This window comes from Adiantum capillus-veneris, chromosome 1 (genome assembly GCF_014529385.1).
Source record: "Adiantum capillus-veneris isolate H3 chromosome 1, ASM1452938v2, whole genome shotgun sequence".
Classification (NCBI taxonomy): Eukaryota; Viridiplantae; Streptophyta; class Polypodiopsida; order Polypodiales; family Pteridaceae; genus Adiantum; species Adiantum capillus-veneris.
This window is the reverse complement of record NC_140931.1, coordinates 98027191-98045662: the sequence shown is the minus strand read 5'-3', so window position 1 is coordinate 98045662 and position 18472 is coordinate 98027191. Positions and strand designations below refer to the sequence as shown.

At 44.0% G+C, this 18472-nt stretch overlaps 1 protein-coding gene across 2 annotated transcripts in view; it reads right to left on the bottom strand.

Annotated features, from left to right (window-relative positions):
- Positions 1 to 1769: 1769 nt before the first annotated feature.
- The window catches only part of LOC147465237 (uncharacterized), a 43926-nt gene continuing 27223 nt past the window's right edge, over positions 1770 to 18472 (bottom strand). Inside the window, exons 4-7 of one of the 2 annotated variants that reach the window (XR_015189001.1) lie at positions 2974 to 3222; positions 2813 to 2875; positions 2598 to 2718; positions 1770 to 2519 (exon numbers count right to left, since the gene is read on the bottom strand). Coding sequence is in view for 1 of the 2 variants with exons in the window: in XM_086518992.1 (XP_086375118.1) it covers positions 2668 to 2718; positions 2813 to 2875; positions 2974 to 3222 (363 nt within the window). In the remaining variant the exon portion in view is untranslated. Of the gene's footprint in view, positions 2719 to 2812; positions 2876 to 2973; positions 3223 to 18472 lie in introns of both variants that reach the window. The other variant, XM_086518992.1, reaches the window with a different exon arrangement.

Genomic DNA, 18472 nt, shown 5'->3' with positions numbered 1-18472 from the left:
TTGCGTACTATTGCATAGATTTTATCTTATTATTATAAAATTATATAAAAATTAAGCTCTCTTTACTCGAGAAACATTTTGTTCGACTAATTAAAGTACATGTTTTTCAACACGTGTATTTCTTGTTAAATTTCTCCCTATCTCATATGCGTTTACAATCCTTCGATTATGTACCAAGATCAATTTTGTTGCAGGCTTCTACTTTTTGTGACAAAGTGACTATAATTTAAGAACATATAGAAACAAATGCTATGACAATTAAAGCATTATAGCAATGCCACCCAAGCATACCTCGTCCTTTTTCTTGTCTTTCCTCCCCTTTTTTGTTTCTTTGTTTAAATTTCTTTCGTGTGTGTGTGTGTGTGTGTGTGTGTGCACGTCTCTCTCTCTCTCTCTCTCTCTCTCTCCATGCCTAGTCCTTTTTCTTGTCTTTCCTCTTTCTTCTCTCTTGTTTCTTTGTATGGAATTCTTTCTTGTTTTCTCTCTCTCTCTCTCTCTGCATGTAAGCATTGTGTAGAGTGGGTGGGAGGCAAGCATGGTCGAGTGCTTCGTATTCGCGAGATGCTTGTCTTGGGGACATTTATGTAATTTTTTGCTTTTCAACTCATTTTTCTTCTTTTGGTTGAGCTATGCACGTCAATTCTTCCACTCCAACCCAACACCATAATTAAGATGTAGCCACCAGGTTACAAGCCTAGAGAGGAAGATCTAACAATAGGTCAATCCCCTTGCTAAAGTTGGTTGCCAATGGAGCCCTTGAGAAGTGGTTCAACCAAGCTACAGCAAAGAAGGGATGAGAGGAAACCGGATTCAAGTAATCCTGTCCTGGTTTGCACATTCCACAGGTTTTTGTCTTTCCCTCGGTGGCTTGTTCTCGCCCACATCTGCTTGACAAGTCTCTCCTTCCTTCGCATCTTCCACATCAACATGGGACCTTTCTTTGTCCCTTTCTGTTACCTAGAGAATTTCTCGATTCAATTGGTTAACAATGCCAATCTTCCAAAAGCTATCAAGTGTCCTTGTTGAAGGCACTTTACAGTTCACAGTTCATGAGAGGTTCTGTTCTTACACAGCCACCTTTCAATTTTGTGCCATTAGAACGCCCAAAACTTTTCCAATTTGTTGTTTCTTGGTCTTGTGCTCACTTCTTGCTGTCGGGCTCACTTGTAGCTGCCCTTGGGACTGGTTAGTTTACAGGAACGAAATTTCAGTTCTAGAAAGAGAGAGAGAGAGAGAGAGAGAGATGATCATACAATCTAGTTTATCAACATTAAGCGCTTCGGGCATACGCAAATGCATGTACCACAAATCATAAATCTTCTCAAAACCACGCACATCCGTCAAACCATCGGAAGAAGTCTCTTTTGGGCTTTTCTAAACTCCTGGCACTTTCTCCAATATCTCATGATCTTCCATAAGCATTCACGACCCCTGGTTTGCTTGAGACATTCTACACTCTACACTCAAAACTTACCAAAGCTTACTAGCCTAGAAGCCAACCGAACTTGCAACAGGCACATTTTTGTGAAAGACTATTCATCCACGTCATAATATCAATCTGGATTGCCATTACTGAAATTCTGGCATTCAAAACAGTGAAAAAGCTCAACAGTTAAATAATCTCAGAAATAACATATGATTCGAATTAACACATTAAAAATTTAAAAAACATGATTTTCACGACTATCAACTTGTAGAGATCGCTATTTCTTACAGTTTGCCAGAACAGCCAGGAAACAATCATATTCTCATCGACAAAGAGACACTCATTGAATGCCGAAGTACAACAATTTTTTTCCTTGGGATCAGAATACTGTCCTCATTACATTAGACTCCGTCGTGATGAATGGTTAGTCAATTCTGAAAAAACTAGTGCCAGTGTGAAAACAAGCGACAATTTCCCAAAGTCAGATCCACTTGGCCATTTTAGGGTGCCAGATTAGATTACAAACCAAGGCAAGTTTATGTCGAATGGGGGCCATGGTTCAAGGACCTACTCTACTTCCTAGGTATGGCAGCCCTATCACACAGCTCACATTGCATCATAAGAGGAAGCCTGGCCCTATACCCAATTACAATTTCTACATTTGGAACTTTGAAGGGTACTATTTTAAGGGTACTAACTGACCAATTAGGAACTCTGTGTACAGTTTGCTTACAATGGAAAGCATAAGAAGCCGAGCCTTAAAAAGTTTTTGGCACTATTTCAGTAAGTCCATCTTAGCACACTAACTGCAAGGCTAAGCTACAATGCTGTCAAAATTAGTCTCTTATTTCAACCTCCTCAATTTCCTGCTTGCATGTTTTTGTACTCCTCTGTAATGGTTGCATTGGGGTCCACAGAGACCTGTGAATGCCGGGTCAAGAACGACCTCGAGGACAACCTATGGTTCCGCAAAAACAGCCATCAATTTTAATACACAGGTGATGTTGAGCACAGCCAATCTGTATCTGCTCAGTTGCATGCTGGATCCTCTTGGACCTTTTCTGCTCAGGTAACCAACTTGGTATCCAGGGATCTGTCGATGGGAAGCAGCATTTGGATTACAGCTAGCCATAATACGACCTCAGTAATCCTTCTATTTATCTTTGCTTACCAAGAGGCTGTCAATGTTGATAATGGTTGCCCTCATATTGTATGAGAATAATGCGGAATAGAAAAAGGCCTTATCTAGTCATCAACTGTTCTGGTACCTCTGCTTTGGAAGAATGCTTATGCTGTAGGAAAAGAAAAATATATTTACATGCGTACAAGAAGCACACAAAGAATCAAGAAAGAAAGTAAATCCTTACTCCATCTGTGGTACTTTACCTTCTTCTTCTTGTGCTTATTATGTCCATCCCCCTCCTCTTCATCACCATCATGCTTCCGTTTCTAATATCCAACACAACCATGTAAGCAGAATAGAGTTGAATACATAATGACACCTCCAACTGCAACACCTAACTCAGATTTAAGAAACAAGAATTTACCTTCTTGTGGTGCTTTTTGTCCTCCCCATTCTCCCTTTTCTTGTTTTTGTCTTTATCTCGGCTCTTCTCTTTGTCTTTGTCCTTTTCTTTGTCTTTGTCCCTGTCTTTGTGTCGTTCCTTGTCCTTGTCCCGATCTTTTTCCTTATCTTTGTGGCGATCTTTGTGTTTCTTGTGTTTCTTGTGCTTCCTGTCCTTGTCTTTAAACTCTTCTTTCATTTTACAACTGATAGTAGGTACACCTCGATCAGCCTGAAGAAAATCCATTATTACAAAAAAAATAAACCACACAAAACAAACTTTTGGTTCGTACAAGAAATGGCATGCATTTTCTCATTGAATCCTGTATAAGACCCATGATACAGGACTTGGTACAAAACATCCTCTTCATTATACAAACAACAATTGCACACGTGACGAGGCGAAAATCCTTATGTGAGCACACTGACGGGTTTAAGGTGTGCCTTGAGGTTACCTTCAAAACCTCCTCCCCCAACAGTGGGCTTGCTCTTCACCAGAAATATATACCGACTCCCCCCCCCCCCCAAAAAAAAAAAAAAACCTTCCTAAACAGAAAAAACAGAAAAAAAAATGGAATCATACATGCATACCAAAGAGGAAGTCAACTGTTTGCCGCCGAGCAAAGCTGTTGAAGCAATCCATTACTTTTTTTCATAAACCCTTACCCCCAAAAAATTTGTAGTGATAAATCAACCAAAACTATATCCATGGAAGCCTTGAACCGTTTTGCCAAGCCTTTTTCACTGGCAACATAAGTTTGAGGCTATCCAATCCTCGATACAATACAAAGTACAATAGCTGTACCTGCACTTATCAGGTTCATTCTCTTTCATAAGACACGCAGCATACCTGCCTGAAAATGAGACCAATATAGCTGCCTCAATTTTGCTATTTTTGACAAGACCCATCTGCAGGCTAACAATCTCGTCAATAAAACTTGTGATTGCTAGCTTCAAGTAAAAAATGAGAATGAGAATGTCAGTCTCGAGAACCCTAAAGCATTGCTGTGCCAATTTAAACTATGCTACCCCAGAATATGTTTAAGGTTGCTAATATAAGCTCTTGTTGCGGGTCGAAGACATGAACTAGTGACTAATTGCTCCGTCAGCATACGGTAACTCATTTTTTAGCAGTTTTATCACGCAATGCTAATGCTAATTTCTAATAAAAACGGCACCTTTAGACCTGATTTTTTGTATATAGCAGCGGTGATTATTAGAAAACATCATAATCTTAATGATTTTCCACCAAGCAGGAATTAAACAGCATCTGTATTAATTCTGTCTCTACACTCTTGCAGACGCAAATGGAGAGAGGAGCGAGAGAGAGAGAGAGAGAGAGAGAGAGAGAGAGAACCTAGTCCATTTGTTGCTCTGTCTGCTCTTTGGTAGGACCGGTATGCTTTCAAGAAAAGCACACGCCTAAAGCTCTCATACGACTAACACGGGGACAAGCACCATGTGCCGATGGAAAAGAACAAAAAGAGCAACTTTAAGCACTTCAAATAACAACTAAACTGGAAGACACATGAGACGGGGAGTGGCAGAGTTCCACCCCAAGAGAGTGTTTGACTTACACGACTCTGCTGCTTCACAAGTCTAGGGCATACATGTACGGCTAGTGTGCCTCCGGGCTGGCCACCCTTTGCATATGCATTTAGACTGCGCTGTTCGGCCGCCCATTTTTGGGCCAGCCGCCCACCTTGTCCGGGCGCCCTCATATTTCATTTATTTCTTGTTGGGTCGTGGGGGATTTTTCCAGGCATTGCCCTACCTCCCCTTCGGCACCTATTTATGGGGCCAGGGGGATACCCACTTCCACACTATCTGATCATTGTGTATTGGGTCTTATGTTCTGGTAGTCATGGGGGGCTAATCGCCCTCTTCCCCTACCTCAGCATTTTGTGTCTACTGTCTCTCTCTCCCCTCTCCTCTCACGCTTCTGCACATGCGCACTCCCACATAGTATCAGCAGCTTTAGGCTCTCCATGGGACCAACGCTTCTGCAAAGGTTCTCCTCCCAAGGAATCACACCAATGTTTTCAGAAAGCATTGGCGTTTTCTGCAGATCTGCCAGCATCTTGAAATGGACGCCCCCTCTTGCCGATGCTTCTAGCAATTGCATCTGGAGCCGCCATGTGTCCAGTTTGCCTCTTTTGAGTTAATTTCGTAGTACCCACCAATTTATAAATGTCGTGAGGGCTTAAATGACTTTGAACTGAGCCTAGACACCCTTTTACTGCTCGGATTCTAGTGCCGACTGGCCCGACCATCTCGTGGCGACCTGCCCTTCCCGACTGCGGGTGAAACTCTCAACCATCGGTTGTTTCACACTGGCCATACAATGTCCAACCATTTGCAACTTCAAAACGAGGGTCCCAAAAATTCAACAAAAATCATCAGAAAGAAACCAACAACTCAAGTTAGCAATTGCCACGTCCTCGTAACATGTGTCGTGTCTAGTGCGTCAGTACTAACAGTTAGTGTCTACTAAGACAGTTTATCGCCTCTGTCTGTTTTGCAAGCGTAATCGAGGACGTTTACAATTCTTTCAAGAGGGGGGTATGTCACAAACTGGTGACGTGGCAGACCCTTAGACAAACACACACACACATGCACGCGCGCTGACTACTGATGTGGCAAGCCGAAATTACCCTGACTGGCTGATGACGTGGCGATTGTACGTACGCCCGCAATTCGCGCTGACATGTTGACGTGGCAACTGTACAGAATTCTATAATTTGTGATGGCTTCTTTTTGCCAGTTTTTAAGGACTAGTTGCTTTTGAAACTTATTTGCTTTTAAGTTTGAAGCTTTTGGAACCTTTGCGTTTGAGTTTAACTGATTTTGGGGCTCTGCTTTTAGGCATCCCTTGTAAGAATAAAAGAGCCCTAAGGGCCTCACTCTTCAGAGCATCTGGACATAGAGTCTGAGAGCGGAGGACCCTGCGGGTTTTGTACTTTGCTCACAAATTAATATAAAGAAATATCAAAAGGGGCCCCAATCTCTCTAGGCACAGAACTACGTCGGGCCATGTCGACCAAATTGAAATGTGATCTTAAAGTGGTGAAGTATTTTAAGTGAATCTCTCTCGTGTCGCGACAGATTCTAGACTTGTGGTGCCCAAGTTTGTTACATGGCTAGATTGAATGATTGAAACACGGTGCTCACTGTTGAACTAAGTGTGTGATTTGTGAGTTGCATGCTCTGTGAATGTATTGTCTTGTGGAGATGGTTTTCTTCAGCTAAGTTCTTAACTTTGTAAAAAATGCTCACCAGAAATTACTGGTCATTCATGGGTCACGATCACCGATAATCGTTTTGCGCATACCATGATGCTTAAAAATCTGGGTTAGAAAGATATTGGCCATGTGATCAGCTTTGATGGTCATTCTTACTAGAATGAAATGCGCTTGCTTACTGAATTCGTCTATAATAGTCCAGATTACATCATTTCCATTCAGGTTCCTTGCAAATCCAATATAAAATCCATGGCACACTTTCCGAGGGTACTTGAGGTACCGATAGGGGATGAAGTAAGCCAAGAGTTTTATGGTTTGGCATGGTACACATTCTCTAACATATGTATCTATGTCACCTCGTAGTGTTGGCCAATAAAAATATCTTTCTAAGGCTTGTGTGGTAGACATTACACCTCTATGACCCCATCACCTATGTTGTAAGGTGCAACAGAAAGAATGTTTCAACTTTGCTCAAGATGAGTGCTCCGAACTGTGCTCAAGGTTCCTTTTGTTCTTATGGAAGGGAGAGCCTTCCATTCTAATGAGAGAGTGAGTGAAATGAACACAAACAAAGTGAATGGACACTGAATGGAAGTGCATGAAACTGAGAGATAGAGAAGAGAATACGACACCAGAGACGTTGTAAAACCCTCCTCCGAAGGCCCCACTCTCTATGGCGAGAGCGGTCTACTTATGATTGCACAAATCTCTACAATGCTTGGACTTGCCGACGATGTCGACGACGATGAGACGGGCTGAAATCTGGAAACTCTGAAAGCTGCAAATCTTTATCTGCTGAATTCTGACTCTATGTCGGTGACGATGTTGATGGCGACGATGCAACGACAACGCGCTGAAAACGGAGATGCTGAAATCTGCGTTTTCCGGGCTGAAACTATAAACCTTGCGGGGTCTGACCGTGCGGCGAGGATCTGACCGTTTTCCGGGCTGAAACTATAAACCTTGCGGGGTCTGACCGTTTTCCGGGCTGAAACTATAAACCTTGCGGGGTCTGACCTTGCGGGGTCTGACCGTGCGGCGAGGATCTACTGCGAGAAGGTGAGATCTGTGAGGTTCAGGACTTGTTTTGCAGTGTCTAAGGGCTGAAAACTGAAAACGTTGGGATTTCTTGATGTTCCGTCGCGGTGAATCTGCAAAACGCTGGGGTATGATGCAGATCCAAAAACGCTAGGGCTGAAATGGTCTTCTGCTGTCGCCGGTTGTTCTGCAAATGCAAAACGCTGGGCTGATCTGTTGTGTTGTGATGATGCCGGGGCTGATCTGCTGTGCACAAAACACCAAGGCTGATCTGATGCAAAAACGCTAGGTCCTTGCAGATGCAAAAACGCTAGCCTTGCTGATGGGGGGTCTTGCTGAGAAGTTGCCTATTGAGCGGTGCTCCTGCTTCCTCTTCTGGCAGAAAGTGCTAGCTCTGGTTTGCTTATATACAAACTTAGCAAAATTGCCCTACCTACTTTCCAACAAAAGTCACTTAATAAATAAGTGAAAAATGTCAAAAAATAGAGAAAATAGATTTAATGCATTGGAAAATTCCCCTGATGGATTCTGATGGATTCTGATGGTCATGATGTGTAAAACCAGAGGATATGCATCTAATCTAAGTGTCTGGACATGCACGGTCTGCGAACAGACTCACAAAAGTGCCAGATCACTTCCTACTCTAGACTGACTTCACTGACGGAACCCTTGTCGTGTTGTAGCTTGTCCACGGACACATAGGGTTGGATGTGTCACGTGACATCCCCTCCTTTTCAAAGTGAGGTATTGGTACCGAACTGTATGGCGTCGAGGGAGATCGCCAATAGCCTTCGGAATCTTGGAAGGGACTCTTCGCCGGCCCACTCTAATATGTGGGTCGTGCGGTACTTGAACTTCATAAAGGTCTGCAACGCTTGCTTCTTTGGGCCGTGCCTTCCTTTCCATAAACAATTGCTCCAACTCCTCCATAGGAGTTAGTGCAATCCTTGGCATAGATGGGGAAGGAGGAGGGTCGGAAAAATCTCTTGGTGGAGACTTCGCCTCTCTCATGCTCATCACCTCCAAGCGAAGTATCCATTCCGCTTCGAGTGATGACCATTTAGTGAAGCTGTGGGTTCTTGTGGATTCTTGTGGTCTTGGGTTCTTAAGTTCACGAGGAACTTGGGTTCATGTGGGTCTTGGTTCTTGGGGTTCTTGAGGTTCTTGCAGGTCTTGAGGTTCTTGAGTTCTTGAGGGTCTTCTTTCGCTTGCAATCTGTGTTAGAGAAGGATCTTCTCTTCACCCGAGTTCTGCTCTTTTCCACGGATGCACCCCTTGGCGGCCTTGCGCTCACACCAAGGTTGCTTTTTCCCACCTCACGTCAATTGGCCGGCCGCTAAGTGCACGGTCCGCTCTCAATGAGTGAAAAGAGGCACAAGGGGAGGCTAAACAAGCCCTTCTTTCTTGGGTTTCCTGTCACTCTTCAAAAACACGATTAGGAATCGACACGCCCAAGAGGACTTGGGTTGCGAGCGACTGCAACAAGCAAAAAAGAAAAATTATGTGGTTCTTGTGGTTCTTTCCTTGAGTGATACAGAACATTGCCAAAGCTCTGATACCAATGTAAGGTGCAGCAGAAAGAATGTTTGAACTTTGCTCAAGATGAGTGCTCCGAACTGTACTCAAGGTTCCTTTTGTTCTTATGGAAGGGAGAGCCTTCCATTCTTAATGAGAGAGTGAAATGAACACAAACAAAGTGAATGGACACTGTGAATGGAAGTGCATGAGACTGAGAGATAGAGAAGAGAATACGACACCAGAGACGTTGTGAAACCCTCCTCCGAAGGCCCCACTCTCTATGGCGAGAGCGGTCTACGTATGATTGCACAAATCTAATCTCTATAATGCTTGGACTTGCCGATGATGTCAACGACAATGGCTGAAATCTGGAAACTCTAAGGGCTGAAAGTTGCACATCTTTATCTGCTCAATTCTGACTCTATGTTGGTGACGGTGTCGATGGCGACGATGCGACCACGACGCGCTGAAAACGCAGATGCTGAAATCTGCGTTTTCCGGGCTGAAACTATAAACCTTGCGGGATTTGACCGTGCGGTGAGGATCTGCTGCGCAGGAAGGTGAGATCTACAAGGTTCGGGACTTGTTCTTCAATGTCTAAGGGCTGAAAACTGAAAACGCTGGGGTTTCTTGATGTTCCGTCACGGTGAATCTGCAAAACGCTGGGGTATGATGCAGATCCAACAACGCTAGGGCTGAAATGATCTTCTATTGTCGCCGGTTGTTCTGCAAATGCAAAATGCTGGGCTGATTTGCCGTGTCGTGATGACGTCGGGGCTGATCTGCTGTGCACAAAATGCCAAGGCTGATCTAATGCAAAAACGCTAGCCTTGCTGATTTGGGGGGGGGGGGGGGGGGGGGGGGGGGGGGGGGGGGGGGGGTCTTGCTGAGAAGTTGACTGTTGAGCGGTGCTCCAGCTGCCTCTTCTGCCAAAAAGTGCTAGCTCTGGTTTGCTTATATAAAAACATAGCAAAATTGTCCTACCTACTTTCCAACAAAATTCACTTAATAAATAAGTGAAAAATGTCAAAAAAATAGGGAAAATAGGTTTAATGCACTGGAAAATTCCCCTTATGGATTCTGATAAATTCTGATGGTCATGATGTGTGCAACCAGAGGATATGTATCTAATGTAAGTGTCTGGACATGCACGGTATACGAACAGACTCACAAAAGTGCCAGATCACTTCCTATTCTAGACTGACTTGATTGACGGAACCCTTGTCATGTTGTAGCTTGTCCATGGACACACAGGGTTGGATGTGTCACGTGACATTTGTTCTAAGTGGACGTGCCACACAAAGAGCCTAATAAAAATAAAGATACCCATCTTTAAAAGATTAGAGAAATATTTCACTACCGGTTTGTAGCTGTTGCCAAATTTCACCGAAATCGGAGTCGACGGGATACATCTCGAGTAGAGATTCCAACCCTTGATGATGTATGCTTGTTATAGCATTTACTTGGGGCCGATCGGAGAGAGCATCTGTCACCAGCGTGTGACTACTATCTATCCTTTTTGTTGATTTCTTTCTTATTATTTATTTACTTTCACTTTTTGGAAACACCCCTCGGGAAATCTAATTGCCCTGCATTGCATAGCTAGTGTGGAACTGTTTAGAGGAGTCTAGGCCTGAGGGCAAGAGAGCACTAAGGTTGGACAAGGACTATGGTTAGCCAAAGTGGAATCCTTTGCTACAGAGGCTACATTTCAGTTTTGGGTGTGGCTGCAATGTACAAAGGGGGTCAGATGACCTAGAAAGATACAATGGCAGCATCTCCTAAAATTTACGGAACTGCTATTTTGGGACCTGAAAATGTGTTCGCGTCATTACCTCCGGAATGACAAGGGGAACATTTTATTACTCTGCAGTGAAGTCAACCGGGCAACCAGTCGGGAGATTTTTAGGCGGCAACCCCGAAACGGGAAATAACTTGTAAATGCGCCAAGTGGCACATTTCTGTGCACTTTCCTCATGCAACAAGAAGTGGCGCTGAATTTATAGCTGGGAGGCTCACTTTGCAAGTTCCTGTCATAGGTTAAGAGCTATGGAGTGCTTCCTTTCCCTCTTATGTACAGTGCGGTGCCAGGAGTGATGCCATGCACGCTACGCACTGGGGGTATGTTATGCCCCTCTAGTGGGCTTTTCAATTGACCAATGTACAGTTGTGTGGATTCATGCGCGATTGCCGAGGCAAGAGCCTCTTGCACAGGTACTGGATTAGCTAGCGGCTAATCCCCCGCAGGTACAGGTGATTCGGAGAGGTTTCGCGTCCGAAATCTCGTTCGATTCAAAGGGCAAGTAGCCCTATAGGTGCGGGAGCTCGAGGACTTGCTACGGATGCGACCGGCACACGAAACGGAGCCCGAAACAGTAAATTACAGCCTGCTCTGTATTTTTGCAGGTTTAGGGTTTTGGCCCTAAACGGACCCTAATACCCACAAGAGGTCCGGGGACACGAGGGGACCGCTATACAGGTGATCTGGCGCATTTTCGGGGCTGAAAACAGAGAATTCAGCGTGCTGTAGATTCTCGCCAGGTTTTGCAAAGTGCTTGTATGCGTCGGGAAAGTCATTCAATGCGTGGGAATACTGACTGTGACGGGTCCTAGTACAGTTATGCTGCCGGAATCGGGCCGGAACAGTTGAAATTCATCCAAGCTGGTGCAGGGCAGCTTGTAGGGAACCACAGCGTTTATTCCCTCTTTTAAACAATAAAGAAATACCGAAAGGGGCGCCTAAGTTAGGGGCCAATCTGGTGTCGGTCTTCTCATACAGGTGCATTCTAGCAGCTTGTATCCCTTTCCCCTTTGTTGTGTCTTGAAAGTACAAGTAAAGTGGGCGACAAATTAAATGGGTGAAAGCAAAGAAGGTTTAAGTCTAAAGTCTACCGCCCTTTTCAAAAGTACAGGCCGGTTTCATGGTTCCATCGCCGGGATTAAATTACTTTTTCCCATAAAAGTGAGCTCTTGGTCAGTTTGGGCCTGGAGACACAGGGGATCATAGACCAGACACAGGAAATTGCAATTATGGCTAACAAACCATATGATGTGACTAAAGAGGTTTCCTCTTCACAAGGTCAACAGACACATGAAGTGGGTGAGTCTTCCAGACCACGACAGACGGATGATGATATATTCAGGACCCAGTTGGCTACTGTTGTGGCTATGTTCACACAAGTAATGCAGAACCCGAGGTTTTTAGCCTTTCTGCAACCTCCCCTTCCGTCTCAGCAAGTTGGGTCACTGGATCATATTCAAAAGCCTGTTAAGGCTCGAACGCAGGTGATTCATACTACAGAGTCAATGGAAACACCTGTACACTTGACGGAGAACATGCAGTCTCCACAACCTATGCCTAAGGTGCAAGAACAGGTGGCTGAGATGCCAGTCTTTCAAGCTGTACCAGTTCAGCCAGCCACTTTCTTGACAGGGAATGCGGGACAATGGTGGACAACTTTATTGCTTCAAGGGCAAGTCCATCAACATGGATTTACTTCAAGCAGATTTTTGCAACAGCATGGTTATCTAATGACTTTGAAGCAGATGTCATGACAGAATGGCAGAATGGCGCCAGCTTAATGCTGCCACTTGCAAGAATCTGGATGACTACAATCCGAAGTTTTTGAAAGCTCTACTTCCAATAACTTCCTATAGGTTTGTGCCATTGACAAAACAGATTGAAAAATACTGTTGTGGCCTACCCAAAGGATTGAGAAAGTACTGTACGAAGACCAAAGTCACTACTTTGACGCAGCTCATCGAGGTAGCAAACACTGGCAATGGTTTGCTCAAGGGAGAAGATTGTGAATTCAATACTGTCGTCAAGGAAGGATCAGCCAAGAAACATTCAGCGAAGAAGCACGTTCCCAATGAGGTTCCTAAAGGGACTCAGGAGCCAGCCAACGCAGGGAAAGGCAAAGCTACCGCTGAATCAAGAAAGGGACCAGCAAAGAAATGGAAAAGACGTTTTCCTCGCAAGTCGGAAGAGCAAAAGAAGGTCCTGAGGTCAGAGAACAAATGCTTCATCTGTGAGCAACCTGGCCACATTGCTTACAATTGTCCTACAAAGAAAAGGCCAGCTGATTCTGGAGACAAGGAGGACAGGAAAGGAAAGAAGCTCATGGCTGGTCGAGTGCCAAATATGGTGGGCGACAAGCCAACTTCAGATGCAAGTGAGCTTTGCAGAGCATGGGCAAAGGTCAGGGATCAAACAGTCCTTATCTTCTTTGATCAAGGTGCCAAAGCCAACTTCATTTCCCCAGAATTGGCTTCCAAGTTGGGAATCAGACCTGAAGAGATGGGGTATACAGCAGAGGCAGGTTTGGCATGTCCTCGCCATACAGAGGCTGTGACACCCATCATCGAAGGTTGCGCCTACATATCCAGTCCTATGTAGATGATGAAGAATTTTACATCATGCCACTGGACGGATGTGATGTGTTGTTAGGTATTCCTTGGTTATTTCGTGTACAAGGAATCATGGAAGCCTACAACAAAAAGATCACTGTACAGAGCAGGGGAAAGACTCACATTCTGGATGTAAAGCTTAAAGGGGAGTCTATTCCCACTGTATCAGCTTCTGCTATTACTTCTGTAATGAAAAAGGATCTTTCTGCGTACTTGGTTTTTGCACGTGAAGTGTCAGATTGTGATGAATCAAATTCATTTGTGCTAGATAAAGAAAGGTCAATGTTTTTACAACAGTTGTCACAAAAATACGGAAGCGTAAACTGACGTTTAATTGCACTTCAAATACTCAAGAGAATTAGAGGGAGAGAGAAAACTTGACACTCCATTGAGGACCAGAAGATGGGCTGGTCCCCCCCCATAAAGAGAATATCTTTATTACTAAGAGAGAATCTTTACAAGCACAGGAACGGGGCATACGCCCGTCCTCTATTCTTTCTTCTGTTTTGTTCTGACTACTGACTGAGAAAGTGTTTCCACTTTCTTACTGCTTAGGGGATTTCCCCTCTTCTGTGAGACTGGTTGGAAGCTCTCGAAAAGAGAGAGTATCTTCCGAAACAACTCATCGGAAGCTCTCACAGAGGAGAGTCCATCTTCCGTTATGTGTTGCCTTCATGCTCATTCATTCATGCATCGAACACAAAAGAGAAAAGGGCAAAATGCACACGCACATGCTTGCTGTAATTTTCTGCACATAACCTGAAATTCTTACCTGTGCACACCCCTACGCCGAAACAGAGGTCTTCTTCGCGATGGAATCGCGCCAAACTTGATGTAGACTTAGGATGAGGAGAGAGAAGAGAATTTCTATGGCTGATCTGCTAAAAACAGCCCTAATCGAGGTGATTAGGGGCTGAAAACAGAGAATTACAGCAGCCGCACTCTGCTAAGAGAGCGTCTACGGCAACTTCTCGCGATGAAACTTCACCAGAAGGTGTCTATGACTGTGAGATCCCTTGTTCTTGACAATGGGAGCACAAGGCTACCACATATGTCGTAAGGGGCTGCTCTCAAGCTTCAATGGAGGGCTCCACCGCGTAGAGCACGCTCACATTAGGGGGGGTAGGTGCACTGCCAGCCCTGAAAATGGGGGAGAGGGGCTCCTAAATAGCCATCAGGGAGAGGGGGCGCTAGGAAGAGAGAGAGGGTGAGAGTGAGAGTGAGAGAGAGTTAGTTTGCATTGGTAAGTGTGCCACTTGGCACACTTACATTAAAAACTTAAAAACCATTAACTTTTGACTTTAAAAACTTCTAGCTCATTAATTAAAAATGTGCAACTAACTAGCAAATGCTACCAATGATTCTTTTATGAGAACACCAAAGGTTTGCCGACGCAATGCCGCACTGGCACTGCACGCCTTTACCTGTTCACACTTGTCCGGCCGCCTGCCCGGGCACGGACCGTTAAATTTAATTTAACGAAACTTACCCTAAGGCTTTATTAGCTTTATTAGCCTTAGGGTCACTCTTCTAAGGACCCCATCTCATTCATGTGCTTGTACTGACGCGCGTATTTTTCTTGAGCCTAAAATCTGAGGCTACTGCTTACCCCTTTCTGAAGACCCGATTTCCCAATCGCTAGGGCTTCAGGGTAATTTCTGCTAAGGTCCCTCTGAGGTGTTGTGGCCCGCATTTAGGCTCACCTGAGGCCTTAGAACTGCTAGGTCTATTCTGGTGTACACACAACTAATTAGATGATTCTGTTCTCGTAAATAAATTAATTATTTACAAAGTCTGACTTAGTTACATCCCTCTTGGTTCTAAACAGTTGACCTCAACTGTAGAGCGTCAACATAACTGTGCAAGATGTCAGGGTAGTCCTTAAGATCGGACTCAGTCATCCACTTTGCATCTAAAGGAGTGTAATTCTTGAACTTGACTAAATACTTTCGATGTAGACTCCCCGACTTGAGTTGTCTCTCTGAGTGGTGTATTATCTGTTCAGGTTGAAGGATTTCCTCAGTCTCTTCGACTTCTGGAGGATCTTCTTGTACGGGCGCCACTGGAGGAGGTCCAACATATGGTCGGAGGAGACTGACATGAAAAGCATTGTGGATGCGCCAGTTAGAAGGCAAATCCAATCTGAAAGTCACATCATTGACTTTATCTGTAATTTTGAAAGGGTCGTAAAATCTATGGGAAAGTTTGACAACTTTCCCTTTGCCGACCCGCTTTTTCAATCTAGCTTTCTCAAACCGAAGCAGGACATATTGTCCTTTTTCAAGATTCAGATTTCTTCTGTGCTTGTCTGCTTTTCTCTTCTCTTGCTCTTGAGTACGAAGAATCGCTTGCTTTACTTGTTGATGGGCAATATCAATATTACGCACAAATTCATTTGCGGCGAAGATGTTTTCTTTGGTCACCATAATAGGAAGTAAGAGTGGCTTCCCATAAATAATTTCGAAAGGGGCTTTACCAGTTGAGGAATGTATGGTATTATTATACGCAAACTCAACTATTGGTAAGTACTGTTCCCATTCGGATTGTTGTTCCGAAACATAGCACTTGAGGAGATCTAAAACAGTGGCATTAGCGATTTCGCTTTGACCATCTGTTTGAGGATGATAAGCTGATGAAAAATCAAGCTTAGTTCCCAAGTTTTCGAACAATGCCTGCCAAAATAGACTAGTCATGCGGGGATCTCTGTCGCTCACAATAGTCTTTGGCAATCCATGGTGTTTAAAAATCTGAGCTAGAAATATTCTAGCCATGTAATCAGCTTTGATCGTCTTCTTTACTGGAAGAAAATGGGCTTGCTTACTGAATCTGTCTACTATAGTCCAGATTGCATCATTTCCATTCTTGGATCCAGGAAGATCCGTAATAAAATCCATGGCAATACTTTCCCATGGCGTGTTAGGCACAGGGAGCGGCTGAAGCTTGCCATAAACTTTATGTCTGTCATATTTTACCTTTTGGCAGACTAAACACTCACGTACATATTTTCAATGTCCGCACGGAGTGTTGGCCAAAAGAAATACCTTTCGAGGGCACTAGTGGTGGAAACAATTCCCCGATGCCCGGCATAAGGAGAATTATGTGCTTCATCCATCACCTTTTGTCGTAAGGACTGAGCTATGCATATTGCTTGTTGACGATAGAGTGTATTATCCCTGATAGAATAAGGTGGCTTTGAGTGACCAGCTTGAAGATCTGCCCAAATTGTGGCGAAGTCTGGATCTTAAGGATACATCTCGCTGAGAGATTCTAGTTCCTCATGATAAATTGTTGTTAGTGCATTGATCTTTGGACGCCTCGAGAGAGCATCTGCAACTACATTCTTTGTTCCAGAAGTGTGTAAAATCTGAAAATGAAACATTGAAAGAAAGTTGGCCCATTTCATCTGCTTTTCTAATAACTTTCTCTGTGTGAGAAAGTAGCGAAGACTTTGATGATCTATCTTGATAATAAAATCAGCTCCTAATAGATAGTGTTTCCAAATGGAAAGAGCATGAATTACTGCCATTAGCTCTTTTTCGTATATGGAGGCATGCAACTCTGCATCTTTAAGGCGCCGACTTTCATAGGCTATCGCGTGACCCTCTTGGTTCAAAACTGCCTCTACACAATCTCCAGATGCATCGCAGTATACCTCGAAAGGTTTGCGAAGATCAGGGACGGTGAGAACAGGTCCGTGACTGAGTAGATACTTAAGCTTTTCGAAAGCTTGTTTTTGTCCAGACCCCCAATGGAATGGAATCCGCTTCTTTGTCAGGTCATGGAGGGGACCTGCTATCGCGGCAAAAGCTCGAATGAAACGCCGATAATAAGAACAGAGGCCAAGGAAACTTCGTACATCATGTACTGTAGTTGGCGTAGGCCATTCTACAACTGCTTGAATCTTATCAGGGTCCATTCTCACCTGGTTGTGAGATACTATATGGCCCAAATAGTGGATTTCTTTTAGAAAGAACTCACTCTTCTTAGAATTCACAAATAATTTGTGTTTGCGTAATTCTTCAAACACTAAGGCGAGATGCTTATAGTGTTCGTCTTCCGTCTCTGAGAAGATTAAGACGTCATCAAAGAAAACGCCTGTAAAGCTTCTGTATGAGTGGAAGATTCTATCCATCATTCTGTTGAATGTAGCTGGTGCATTAGTGAGCCCAAAAGGCATCACTAGAAATTCATACAACCCGAAGGTTGTTCTAAATGAAGTCTTATGCACATCCTGAGGAGCTATGCGGATTTGATGATAACCGCTCTTCAAGTCTATACGACTAAAGACACTGGCTCCTTGTAACTTATCAAGAATGTCGTCAATCCGAGGGATTGGAAATCGATTCTTGATTGTGATCTTGTTTAGAGATCTATAGTCTATGCACATGCGGAATGTGCCATCCTTTTTCTGTACTAGCAAGACAGGTGAACAATATGGAGAAGTACTAGGCCTTATTAAGCCCTTCTCCAAAAGTTCGTTAACCTGCTTGAGAATTTCCTCTTGCTGCATTAGACTAACTCCATAAGGGGGCTGATTTGGAGGAGAACTTCCTGGGATCAAATCAATTGTATGATCCTCAGGTCGCGAAGGTGGGAGTTCATTTGGAAGTTCATCTGCAAAACAATCTTTCTATTAACTTAAGTCTTTTTTGCTCTAAAGAGGAAGAAAGTTGTGAAACAGACACATCTCTCTCTCTTGCAAAAATCAAGTACGCTGAAACACACTTTTTCATTTCTTTCTTGATGGCAATGTGATTGGCGATAGGAATACGCCAATCACCTGCATCTGCAAGTACAAGATACTCCTTTCCTTTATGAGCAAAAGATAAGGTTTTCTGAACTTAGTCAGGAATGGGATGCATCTTGTAGTGCCAAGGCATTCCCAAGATAACATTGCATCCTTCAAGTGAAGCTAGTAAGAAAGACTCTTGATCCTTGTAGTCGTCGACCTTTAGATTCAACTTCCCTATGATTGGAGTAGAGTTTGAGTTCTGCCCTTTGAAAGCAGATTGCGCTTGAATAGAGACTCCAAAACGATTGGGCTGCAAGTTCAGGTCGTCAGCTAGCTTGGTAGAGATTAAGTTGTCTGTACTACCAGGGTCAAACAAAATAAGAGCCCGCTGGTTGTTGATACTACCCCATGCTTTGAGAAGAGCTCTTTCTTTTCCATCCTTGGTTGTATTTCCCTGTACATCTGGGACTGCATTGGAAGAGGGTGGTTGTGGAGGTTTGGTTGGACAGTCACCCTTCATATGACCAACTTGTCCGCACTTG